The sequence below is a fragment of the Catharus ustulatus genome, chromosome Z, assembly GCF_009819885.2.
Source record: "Catharus ustulatus isolate bCatUst1 chromosome Z, bCatUst1.pri.v2, whole genome shotgun sequence".
In the NCBI taxonomy this organism is placed as follows: Eukaryota; Metazoa; Chordata; class Aves; order Passeriformes; family Turdidae; genus Catharus; species Catharus ustulatus.
In genome coordinates this window covers 21,260,762-21,274,085 of record NC_046262.2, presented here as the reverse complement: position 1 = coordinate 21,274,085, position 13,324 = coordinate 21,260,762, and the positions used below count along the sequence as shown (strand labels likewise).

The following is a 13,324-nucleotide window of genomic DNA, read 5'->3' as shown; positions in this document are numbered from 1 at the left end:
TTTTGTAATGAAGAAATCATCTATTTATAATTAATACTTTGTAGCCAAATCTCTGCCTTTTTTGGCTCCCTTTCCAGTGGAAGAAAAGAAAGTTGCTGCTAAGAATTTTAATAGTTATGGTACTTGTATGTAAATGAGGAGTCTATTTTGCTTACTTCTCTGGCTTGGCTTCTTTCTACCTACTATTTGTTTTGATGGAGGAATTACTTAATTGAAAACATTGTCTGATTTTATCTAAATGGAAATAGCAGAAATACTGATTTAATACAATTTACTAATAGTGCATGAATGTCAGGCTGTCTTGTTACTTTGGTTTTTGCTTTTAGTAATGGCCAGTTCATTTCCTGTAAATGAGGACCTGTCAGCATTTCAATCTTAAACCTTATTTTCAGAGGTTATAACTTGGCAGTTTTTTGAGCACAATATTGGCAAACAGACTTGAATTCATGATGCAAATTTTATTTTTGCAAAGCATTTACTTTAGTCTCTTTTTCTTTCTCAATTTCTGGTATTATTTATGTAGCTCTAGATCTGCTAAATCAGCTGAATTAAAACTTCTTTTAAAGCATTTGGCTTATAAAAATAAATTTAACTTTTACCTTTGTAAAATCAGGAAGTGAAAGCAACCATATTTTAAACCATTTCGAACAGTTGTGGTCTCCACATAATTTCTGTTCTTCTTTGCAAAATAGCAATATTCTGCCAAATACCTTTTTGTTTTATTTTAATATGAGTTTCTGTATAAACACGTGCATGGTAGTTGCTTTTGCATTCCTAGCATCTGGTAGTATTTTTCTTAGTAATTGTACTTTGTGTCACTAGGCAATTCTGCCTGACATTTGATTTTTGCAAGTGTAGTGATTCTACAACAGAAAAAGATTTATTGAGCAACCAGTGAATTTACAGCAGCAGCTGGCAGAAATGTGTTGTCCCAATGCTTTAAATCTGCATTGTTCCTTCACTGCATTATGGTTAGTGATTTCTTTCCCAGGAAGACAGGGCCTTCTATTCTTCTGTTCTATTCTGATGCTCGCACAAACACTGAATGGCAAGCATTAACTCCGGATTAGGTATCTAGAAATAAAGAAGTGTTGTGAGGCAGTTGTAAAAATTGATAGTGATTGGTAAGGAAGGGCTTATAAAGATCATGTCAGCAGGAAGTGGTCAAGGGAAGAATTGTATGGCTTTTTTTCAATATATGAATTATTCAAATATGCCAGTGAATGAGAATAAAAGTACACCAATGGATTTTATCATGTGTAGGTAGGATATTCACATAAATAAAGAAATCTCATTCTAATAAAGCACAGACCACTATCACTGCAGCTCTTTAGCTTAATTGGGAGCACAGTACTCAAATTGTGTCAGGATTTAGAAACAGTAATTCTCCAAGTAAAAGGAATTTTGTTGAAGCATTTAACTTAATGCACCTTTAACTCAGTAGTTTTTCTGATTTTCATCTCAGATCAAACTGTTTTTAAAACTACTAATCTAAAGCTTCTTAAAAATTTTTGAGGTAAGTATTTTACTATTACTAAAGAAAGTACTTTTCTTAATTTAATAAATTGACTGTTTATTTAGGAGATATTTCATGCTGTCATGAGAGAGTTAAGGGTTTCCTTTTTGTTAAAGGAGTTTTTTATTTAAATAATTATTTGTGAGGTTAGAGATTTCAAGTCCAAACTTGCACCAAAAAAATCTGTTTTATAAAGATTTTAATCTGTTAGAATAGCTTTGTTTTCTCCTGTTAATGTATTTAAATAGTTCCAAAAAATTATATGTTTGTGCAGAAGCTGCAAGTTGACATGGATCTGAGGATTGACTAGAGTCTGTTGAATGCTGTAGAAAACAAAATTCAGTTTTTATTCTGAAAATGCATGAGTCATAAATCACTGCATTTTGTAGAAGCATTCTGGGGAAACATTTCCATCTTCTTGAATTGTACTTTGCTTTTGCTTAGGTATTGCTGTTGTTCAGTGTTTGAGTTAGGATATTGGCCTTACTGGACCGTTCATCTCCCTGCATACATCTGCTCTTGTGAACAGTAAGGATGGTGACATACTTCTGAAGTTATTAAAACTGGGTTCTATCATCATGATTAAGCATTCGGGTGGCTATTTAACAAGGAATTGGAAGACTGGAAGAATTTGCCCACATTGGTAACATTGGTTGAATGCCTTCTGCTGGAAAAGTCAGGCTCAGTTGTCTTGATGTGTATAGAAATGTGGTTTTTATTCATTATGCACCTAGACCAATGTACTTGGAGCTAGTTCAGATACAAAAAATAACACACAAGCATTAGCACTGCACTTTTTTCCATCTAATTTTAGCTTGCTGAATAGTGATAGTAGGTTAGCCCAGCAGGACACTACAGCATGTGGTTAAAATGCTGCTGAAAGCAGAACTGTTTTTTTAGAAGGTACAAAAATTTCTCTCTAGCCAGGCTGCTTTTCAGTATCAATAAATCTTTATTATCCAATGCAAAAAGTAACAAATTAATTTTATTTTTCAGTAATTTCTACCAATCCAGATGTCCTGTTAGAATTAGGAAAAGAAGAGGTAAGTCTTTTTGTTTGTAAGAGACAATAAAATCCTGTTGGGAAAAAAGAAAAATAATATATGCAATTGCTGCATTTTCCTATCACTGTTCTAGGGTGGACTACTGCTAAAATGCTGTGTATTTTCCTTCAGCCGTTTATGTTGGCCGAATTCTTTTTTTCCTCTGTGGTATAGCTAGTAAAATTTCATAGTTGTAACAAGTGACGTTTTAAACAAGTCAGTGAGTAAGGCATAGTAAACGTTATTTTGCTTATGGACACACCATCTAATCACAGTAGCTCAACAAACTTATATGCATGCAACAAAAATGATGTGATAGTCAACACCCCTGCTACATTGATGCTCCAAGACCTCAGTTAGGATTAGAGTCCCACTGTGCTGGATGCCACCAGGAGACAGAAATCTCATGCCAAGGAGATTGGTGACCATGCCTTGCAAAGATTTAGCCATCATCTTTAACATCATGCAACAGGGCCCATTTTTAGGCTGAAGCCTACACACTGTACTTTTCAAGATACTTTCAATTAACATTGCACAAGTGCTTGGGCAAGAAGATCCACTCAGAATAGTGTTTTCAAGATGAACTGTGGCTGGATTTTAATTGCTAAGTGGAATTTGTTACAGAATGGCTGGAGTTAGAAGAGAGCTTGGAGATAGAATCATAGGCTAGTTTAGGTTGGAAAAGACCTATGAGATGATGAATCCAACCCTCCAAATCCACCACTAAATCCTGCCCCTAAGTGCCTCACAGGATGTCAAGGTGGCTTTTGAATATCTTAGAAGAAGGACACTCCACAGCCTCTCTGGGCAGCTTGTTCCAATGCTCAGTCATCCTCCAGTAAATCAGTTTCTCCTAATTTTCAAATGGAACTTCTGTATTTGGGTCTGTGCCTGTTACCCCTTGTCTTATCACTTGGCACCACTGAAAAGTCTGACCCTATCCTCTCACGCCTCCCTTTAAGATATTTGTGTGTGGTTTTTTAAACAAAAAGTTATATTGCATTTCATACATAATAAAAAATTATGTCATATTATGTGTTACACAGAGGAATCAATTATTTTAGACATTGAGTTCCATGGCAATAATTTGCAAATAGTTTGTTGAGCTCCTCCATTAGAAGAAAGAGCAAATCAAGAGTGCTTGCTGGTAGCATTACACTACATTGGTGGGACATAGGAATGCTATGAGACTTGAGAATATTCCTGTAACACCTTCTGGTATCACTCACAGCAGCAAACCCCACTGCTGTTAAGAGTCACTATGAAAAAGTTATTAGGTTACACACTTTGATTTGGCTGCATAGCTATGGCATGTTGGTCTGATATTTAAGGATTAGTTTTTTTCAGATGTTGCATGTATGGAGCATATTTTCAGAATTTGTATTTCTTTGAGCTAAATTCTCAAGTGCTCCTATTTTGTATGAAGCAGAAAAATTACATCCAAATCATAGGCTTATGTAAGAAACAGTATTTTGTAGAAGATCACAGTGCTTTAACAGGGGACCTCATCAATTTATAGAAGTATCTGAAGAGAATGGAGCTGGCTCTTCTTGGTAATGCTAAGCAATAGGACAAGAGGCAATGGGATGCACAAGAATAAAAGGAAGAGCTTCTTTACTATGCTCTGGAACATATTGCCGAGAGAGATTGTGGAGTCTCTCTCACTGGAGTCTCTCAAGAACTGCCTGGATGCAACCTGTGCCCTGTACTCTTGGATGACCCCTTCCTGAGTAGGGAGTTCGGACCACATGACCCATTGTGGTCCCCCACAGTGGCTAAGGAAACTTCCCTGTCCAACAATCCAGGAGCCACGGTGTCAGTCACTAAGCCCATTGGTAGCTAGACATCTCACACTCACACAGACAGATCAGGTTTCCTTACCAGCTCAACTCTAGGTTTCCTTCTTCCCTTAAGCTAACGCATCCCAATCCTTAAAATAATTTAATTGTGGCACAGTAACAGAATAACGCCTTGAGCTAGGTGCCTCTGAGGAGGGACTGAGAACAAAGGGATTTTATACCCTCAAAGCCAAAATGCTTTTATACCCTCGCAGTGTAAATGCAGGAAAGTCCAGGCGTCATCAGCTCCTGCCATGTCTCAATGTCCCCTCACCTGGCAGGGTCACAGGTCCCTGGGCCTTTGTTCTGCAAAGAGTGAGCAGCTCATGGCCTCTTGCCTGGGGCTCTTGCCAGAGCTCAACCCAGAGCTCAACCTGCAGCTCCCACTGCAGCTGCACCCTGAGCTACCTGTACTAAATGTATTCCTCAACACAACCTTATGCATTCTGTGATCATATAATGAATGACCCAGCCCATTGAGAGTCCACTGTTCCCTAGATTCAGCAATGCCTATAGCTTCTGACTTTAGTAGTTTCATTTCTCCATATTTCCTGTCCCAGATATATCCATAGCACTGAGGATCATTTAATTAATGGATGTGGTTAGTCTTTCTTTGATCTATCTTTATTTTCTGTACATTTCATGTGGTGCAAGTAGCATGGATTCATTCTTGCCAGCACCTGCAATAATTTAGACAATAGAGCCCTGGTGTTACAGAAATTTTTCTCTTCAGTCATTTGTCAGCTGTGCAGTTCACGTGTATGCTTCACAATCTGCTTCAGGTAAAATTAAACATTTTTTTAAGCTCTGAGAGATTCAAGAAGACACTAATGAGCAACTGGTTATGGTGACATTTTGAACAGCTCCTGCATTTTAAACTGGATTTTAATATTCATTAAGAAATTGCAGATGACTTTGTCCCTCTTTATCAGATTTACAGATGTAGCCTTACATAGAATACTACAGCTTGGGCTACCTGCAAACAATAGTTTAATTTCTATTATTTTATAGTTGCAGAAAGTAAAAAATGATCTTGAAATGATGCTGTCAACAGTTCAGTTAAAGAATAAGAATCTGGAAGAAGATCTGAAAAGGTAATACAATAATTTGGACTTTGGAATGCTGTAAACTTTTTTTCTTTTTTTTGACTGTCCAGAGAAACTATTTATCTGTTGTGCCACTTTCTGCTTTTCATGTTTCAAAGAGAAAAGCAGTGGTATGAGGAACAGAAACACATGCTAGATACTATTACTGAAATTGAGGAAGAGGCAAATGCCCAAGTTGGACCACCTTCCACAGAAAGGTATTTCAACATTTTTGAGTTATAAATTGAAGAATTTAAATATCAAGAGGAGCAAATGAGCAAGCAAAATCTTAAATCTTTGTTTAATAGATCAAATAATTGCTCGGTAATCCATATTTGACACATGAAAATAATGCTACTACTGTATCCTGTGGTTAAAGATGTTGAATTTCTAACAGTAGATAATAAGGGTTTTTTTTGCTATCTAGTTACTTGATTTGATCCCTTATTCTATTGCTATGTTTTTATTGTTAGTTTGGAAATCAGAGAATCCAATGAATTGAAAAATAAAATACTGAAATTAAAGGCCTTTAAGAAAGAAATCTTGAGCGCTTTTGTTGGGTTCCTGGATGAACATTTTCCTCTTATAGAGGAAGGTGGAAATACTAAAAATAAGGTAAGACTTTTCTTTACCTATTAAATTTGAAATGTTCAATTTATATTTAGTTAGATCCAATATCTGTTTAAAGTCACTAGCATTGAACCTGCAGTTGTTTTTTGAAATAAGCATAGATTTTGCAACTGATTGTCTGGCTTTAATTTATATTTTTGAGGTTGTTTTGTATTATTTAATGCTATTTCCAGCTGGATATTTTCTTATTTTTAATGCATGTACCCTTTATCCACTGAGATGCATAGCAATACATAGCACCTGCAAGTGATACCAAATTTGGAAATGTGGTGGGGTTCAGTCCAAATTGATTTTTATTTATTTTTTAACTTCACTCGGAAAGTAGATTCCTATTTTCCTTGGCAAAGCAAATCTTAATTGTCTAACAATGTTTTTGGCACAATAAGGAAAAGTGTTTATTGTAATTACAGAGTAGTTTGGAATGTTAACCATCAGATTTTGTTCAGGCAAACTGGGTCAAAAATTATCTTATAACTTCAGGGAAAATAGGCAGCCAGGGAATATTTTGCATATAAATTCAAAGTGTACAGTAAAAGTAAAACAATTATCTTTACCACTTGATAGATACAAAAAAGCTATGAAAAAGGCGAGTTTTATTTTTGATTTCAAGTACACTTAAAATTACAGAAGTAGAAATAACTTATTTAATCCAGTTCCCTGGTAACTACATAATATAATTTCTTCAATATTATCATTGAGCTCCATTCTAGAACAAATAATTTTTTACTACTGTTTCTCCTGTATTTTTTCTTCTAGTACCTCATTATTCTGTTTTGAACTATCTCATAGCTTCCAGTCTAAATTTAATCATGTCTAACACAGATCCACAGGTATTCTTATACACCAGAATTCTCCTTAGAATAGCTCTGTTTCTTTCTTGTGTTTATTCGTCCTGTTATATTTATGGTGGCAGTCTCATATCCTCTCTTGCTTTATTTTGCTAATTGAACTAGCAACACCTTTATCTTTTCCTGTTAGATAGTATTTTTCAATTCCCTAGCTTATCCTAGTAATACCCATTGTGTATTTTTGTTTTCACAGTTTGTTTCACTTGGATTCATCTTTTTTGTAACCTGCTAAGAAGCAGTATTATAAATAAAATACTAGCTAGCTCACATCCATCACCAAAGCAACAAATTATACCCTTACCTTTTTCTGTCTGTAATTTGCAGCTAATGAATCCAGATCTTTTAATGAAAAAAAAAAAAAAAGAAAAAAAGATCTTTGTTTTGCACATAAGCATATATTTTGCCCATAAAAATGCCAAGTGGAGATGTCAAGACATGATGTTAATTTTCAAAGTATTATTCAAATATCTTATTTTGTTGAATCTTAGTTTTTCTGCATGCCAATGCCTTCCTTTTCTGCTGTTAGTAAATATGGCAGATTTTGCTCCTGGTCTCTCCATTTTAGAAAAAACCTCATATGGGACAGTGTTAAATGCACTGCACAAGTTCAGGTAGATGACATCAGTTCTTCCTTTTCCACAAATTCACGATTTCACGATTATAAGTCGCACCATTTGACTAAAATTTTGATCCCACCCCAGAAATGCGGCTTACACTCAGGAGTGGCTAATATGTGAAAAACTTTCTGAAATTTCCAACCCCGGAAGTGCAGCTGAGGTGCCGAGCCAAGCACCTGCCAGTAAAACCCGGGATTGTGCAATTGTTACAAATTGGTTACTCTGTTGCACGGTGGGTGGAGGCGGGCTCCCTCCTTCAGGCAGCGCAGCTCAGGGGAGAGGTGGGGGGTTCTGTGCTACCATCCCCGCAGCTCAGTGGCTCAGCGGGGGCTCCTTCCTGCCGGCCCTGCGGCCCAGGGGAAGGTGGGGGGGCTGTGTGCCCGCCTCCCACTGGTGCCACGGAGTGGGGGACTCCATGCCTGCCTCCCACCAGCACCGCGGGAGTGGGTGGGGGGTCTCTGTGCCGAGCAGCAGCCGAGCTGGACCACCTGGCCCCGTCGGCAGCCCTGAGTGGGCCGAGCCTGCATGGCCCGAGCCGAGCCAGTAAACCCCACGATCCCGTGATTCTGTTACTATTTGGCAACTTTGTTGTATGCGGGTCCTCGCTGCAAACAACAGAGCGACTTATAATCAGGTGCGGCTTACGTATGGACAAAGAACGAAATGTTGCCGACACCTGGAGATGCAGCTTATAGTCAGTGCGGCTTGTAATTGTGAAATTACTGTCCTTTAACTCTTGTAGAAGGCCACTGAGTTTGTTGGCTGCGGATGGTCTATAAAGAAGCCATGTTGGTAGTCACTTTACTTAAACAAAAAAACTACTTTGATTAATTTCAACACAAGGTTTTGTCTTTCCTTATCTTAAATTTTATTTATGCATTTCCTGAACTCTTAAACACAGTCTGTTTTCTGATAAGTCTTCTTTCTTTTCACTCTTTGTGAATTCATAGCTTTTCTATATCTTTTGACTCACTTGGATCACTTGGCTTAACTACAGGTACTCCCAATCTGAACACAGCCAGCCATTTTTGCCTACATTTATTGAGTGTCAGAAATACAAATTATAATCACTGACATTGAAATTTGCTGCTATCTTGATTCAGGAGAACACATTATTCACTCTATTATCAGCTTGGTTCAACCTTCTGGCAGCACCAAACTCTTAACTCTGCACACCAGTAATTTTGCTTCACTTTGTGGAAGCATCTTGTGTTCACTGTGAGGGCAAATGTGCAGGGTTGATGTCTGCAGGACATGGCTGCACCATAGTTTGAACTGCTCCAAGCCTTGCTGATTGGGTTCCACCTTCCTTTCACCTGGCAACATGCATGTGGGATTGGGAGTGGGAGTGAGGACTGGATCACAGCAGCTCATATTGGCTTCCCTTGGCATGGCCCAACACTTTTAATATAGGCAGTGACTGTAGTAACAATTATCTTGGATTTTAAATCTAGGATTGAAATTAACTTTTTTTCCCCCCAAAGATAATAATACAAAAAATCAGAGGCTGAGGAATATTCTTTATGCAAATCTGTCTGACTGGAAAGATCAAGAAGGTTCATTTCAGGCTACATAATGAAATGCTGAGCATCCTGCTTAATGAATTTATAAGCACTAAGTGATCAGCATTAATTACTGTATTATTAGTAATTTTGACCAGGGAAATATGTCAGCAGAGGTTGTGAAGTACTTTCATGTTTGCTCTAAGGAACTTTTTACAGATAGGTAATGTAGATTCTATTTCCTCAGCTGAGTATCAAGGTAAAGGCACATCAATAGATGTTATTGGGCCATATCTCCAGGATTTGCAGTTTCCATGGAGCAGGTTCTCCCTGAAAACTGAAACTTCTGACTCTCTGCAGATGGGACTATTACAAACTGTGACTGGAGAAAAGGATCCAGAACTTGCCTTTCACTTATTCTTTTTTCTTGCTTGTATTCTTCCTCTGTTCCAGAAGTGGAGTTTGTATAAGGTGCTGCACACCTGGTAATATCTTAGAACTTAAATTGATATATTCAACAGCAGTGCTGAGAAAGCTAGTGAAATACTATCTCCTTTATTTTGTTGAAACTGAAGTGCATGGGGAAAAAGAATAAAACTGGAGAATTTAAGAATTGGGTTTACCGTGCAGCAGTACAAGCAGATCCTCTGACATTGCTGCCAAAGGAATCTCTATAGACAAATGGCTTGATTTGGTGGCTACAAAGAAAAACAAGTCATCCTCTAGTGATATTTTATCATTGCCTTTTTTTTCCACCAAAGGTTTTAATTATTCTATTTCTTAACCTTGATATTTTTTTTAGTTGAAATCAAAGCAAGTAAGTATTCAGTGTCAAATCTTGAAAAAAAATTAAGGTACTGTGAAATGAAGTCCTAAGTTGTATATTCTTTGTATTATAAATGTCTATTTAAAGCTCGTGAAAATATTTTTTCTCTAACAAATCTTGTTGATAGAAGTTCTGTACTACATTACATTCTGTACTACATTATAAATGTGATGTACCTGGTTTTACTTAAATGTAAACACAGGTAAAAGCATTATGATCACTTTAGATTAATTTCTCTTGATAATTCAAAAAATGTTACATTTGAAGTGTAGGATTTTGAACTGGTAGATTTAAATGCTACCTTGTATTTCTCTCAGGACTAAATCTAAGTAAAAGTTTTCATCTATTGTGTACTATGCAATCAAATAATTGTGTAATTATTTTACTTTGTAAATTAACATTTTTCCTGAGTAGTTTGGGGTTTTGTTAATTTTGTTATCTTTCCAGAACTCTTCTGCAGAGTCAGGTGTAGAACTGATATCACTGAAAGAAATTTTAGAGGTAAGATGCTTTTACTGTGTAGAGATTTGAGGGATTTTTAAATATTCAGATGTAATGATGATGATAAAGTGTTTATTATTAATATAAACAACAGTATGTGGCATTTAGTTAAGACAGTTAATCTAGAATGATTAAGAATGTTGTGTCTACAAGAGGACTGCAGGGAGACCTCATTGCGGCCTTCTAGTACTAAAAGGGGGCTTATAAAAAGATGGAGAGCAACTTTTTGCATGGGAGAATAGTTTTTAATTAAAAGAAGAGAGATTTAGATTAGCTGTCAAGAAGAAATTCTTTACTGTGAGGGTGCTTAGGCACTGGAACAGCTTGCCCAGAGAAGCTGTGGATGCCCCATCCCTGGCAGTGTTCAAAGCCAGGTTGAATGGGGCTTTGAGCAATCTAGCCTAGTGGAAGGGTCCCTGCCCCTGGCAGGGGGCTTGGAATGAGATTAAGCTACGTTCCAAACCAAACCATTCTATGAATCTAAGTCAGTTTTCTATTTTAATTCCTATCAAAGTAAACCCCAAATTGTTACAAGAGGTGGGGAAATAATGTTCAGTTTAGACTGGAGTACAACAGTCTCTTATTTCTTGATTTTGCAATGTTTAGTTCGAAGAAGTTTTATGTGCCTTAGTGGCTCTTGTTGTGAGAGGCAAATACTACGGTTAACACAGAAAAATTGGTCCATTTCATGCTCTATTTTATACTGTTTCAAGAAGAATATTTCTGTGATACACATTAAAAGAAGGCCTAATTAATATGTAGCCTCAGAAGAACCAGTAGTCTTATGCATTAACTGGATTATTAACTCATACAAGGAAATCAATGAATCTAATTCATGTATTTCTAATTGATTTTATAAGTATACGAGCATTGCTTAGTGTGAATTTTTAATTGCAATCCAATTTATGAATGTGAATTGCAAAGCATAATTCTTGTCTTAAATGTAGAATTTGAAGTGAAATTTTCTGATCCTCCTCCTTAGACAGTTCTAGACTTCTATATGTGAGATGTCCCTGGGAAAAATTTTTTTCTTGAGGCAAGACGTCATGTTATAAAAACTTTCTGGTATTAAGATGCTATTACCTAATCGCATCTAATCAGATGTCAGAAAAAACTAAATAAAAATTTGTCTAGAATAATGTATTTTGAATAAATTCTCATAATTGTAAGTACAAAAGACATTAAGTGGAACAATTCTTCTTCAGAATGTTCTGGGAAAGAGGAGCAGTTGTTTATTTGGGTCTTTTATTAGTAGCAGTAGATACAAAAATCTAAAATCTGGTAGTAAGGATTTTGAATTTGTCTTTAGCACTGAGGAGCAAACAATATTTTGTACTTACTGAAATTGGGGAAGTATAACATTTAAAAGCTCTAAGTAGAAAGATGAAATATCTAGGATAAATAGACCGCCATGGGATGGGTCAGTTTATGTCATCTGTAATGTGTGCAGTACTCTCCACAAACAATATTGTGAGGGCATGAACATGATCTCCATGAAATAGAAAAGAATGACAAAACTGATTTTGTTTTAACTTCATTAATTAATTCTGTATTTAGATACTGCATTTAATCTACATTTATTCTGGGAAAAAAAAAGAGGATTCTGGTTTTGATTTTTACATTTATAAAGATATTATGAAGTTAATTGGAAGTCCTTTGCTTTATTTCTACTTTGAACAGATCTCATATTTTTTATGTAGTCCTTTATTTCTTATGTTGCCTACATCACAGTAATTTGTATAAATTTGGTTAAAAGCGCTAAAAATCTAACTGTTTTGATAATTTCCTAAATCTTATTATTTTGGTCTTCCAGAATCTGATAAACAAAGTAGTTGCCACACCACATGAACCTTACTTAACAATCAATGAGTCATTTTGGCCACCTTACATTGAGCTGCTGCTGCGATATGGAATTGCCCTAAGACATCCACAAGATCCAAACAGAATGCGCCTCCAACCTTTTCACAAGTAGTGTGACCTACACATGCGTTTGGAAACAAAACAACACCAGTAGTCTTAATTCAGGGTTAGGACATACTAAGGTTTCATAGGAAGCTTTTTTTTCAGGAAGGTTTGATCAACCATCCCTTCTCGTTGGATGGGTTTATTTCTTTTGTATTAAAGTAGATATTTAAGAGCATGAAATGTGGGGGGGAAAAAGGTATCTAATTTAGCTGCTTACAGTTGGCCTTCAGTGCTGTATGAAGATTTGCGTTGTGGAAGGTTTATTTAACTGCTTCTGTAAGATGTTAATTCATGTAATAAACAAAAATATTTAACACTTTATTTTAAAAATCATACTTTATACATTACTTTTGTGGTTTAGATTTCTTTGATTGTCTGAAGTTGTCTCAATTTCCTTTAGTATTTTCTTGTGCTGTGTAGAGTACATGGCCTTGCAAACATTTGGAACTAACAGACAGGTATCCTCTCAAAAATGTGTTATGCCTTTGCAAACAATTTTATTGGCTCCAAGATAAACACTTAGGAAAAACGACATATCTTTCTGTGCAAAGTGCAGAAAACGTTGAGTCTGCACCTTTCACTTCATGCTTCCCAAATAGCCCATTTTGTGTTATGCTATATTGCCTTACAGTATCTGTTACCACTTTTTCAGACCTAGTTTATCAAGGTTTTAATGGGTCGGCGCTGCTGATCTCTACAGCTTCTACGTTACATCAGTTGAGAGTTACCTTCTGGCTCAATGCTGGCATTCTATGTAATCTCAGTTTTTTCTGTAGCCATTATTATTGTATTGTATTGCGTACAAAAATTGTACGCTTGTATATCTGTAGTGACTAAAACTTTGGAAAATGAGGTTTGTCCTATATTAACCGAATTGTAGTTTATTGTATTTTTATTTTATTGAGGAACTTTGGTGATTTTTAAATTTTAGAATAAAGACTTGTATACTATCA

General features: G+C 36.2%; 1 protein-coding gene across 3 annotated transcripts in view; it reads left to right on the top strand.

The window, feature by feature from the left end:
* CENPK (centromere protein K) overlaps nt 1–13,324 on the top strand; it is a 24,661-nt gene extending 11,337 nt beyond the window's left edge. For all 3 annotated transcript variants that reach the window (XM_033085940.1, XM_033085939.1, XM_033085941.2), the window contains 6 exons: nt 2,513–2,559; nt 5,409–5,491; nt 5,602–5,700; nt 5,956–6,097; nt 10,353–10,406; nt 12,220–13,324. In XM_033085940.1, the coding sequence (XP_032941831.1) occupies nt 2,513–2,559; nt 5,409–5,491; nt 5,602–5,700; nt 5,956–6,097; nt 10,353–10,406; nt 12,220–12,378 (584 nt within the window). In that variant the 3' untranslated portion in view covers nt 12,379–13,324. The remainder of the gene's footprint in view (nt 1–2,512; nt 2,560–5,408; nt 5,492–5,601; nt 5,701–5,955; nt 6,098–10,352; nt 10,407–12,219) is intronic.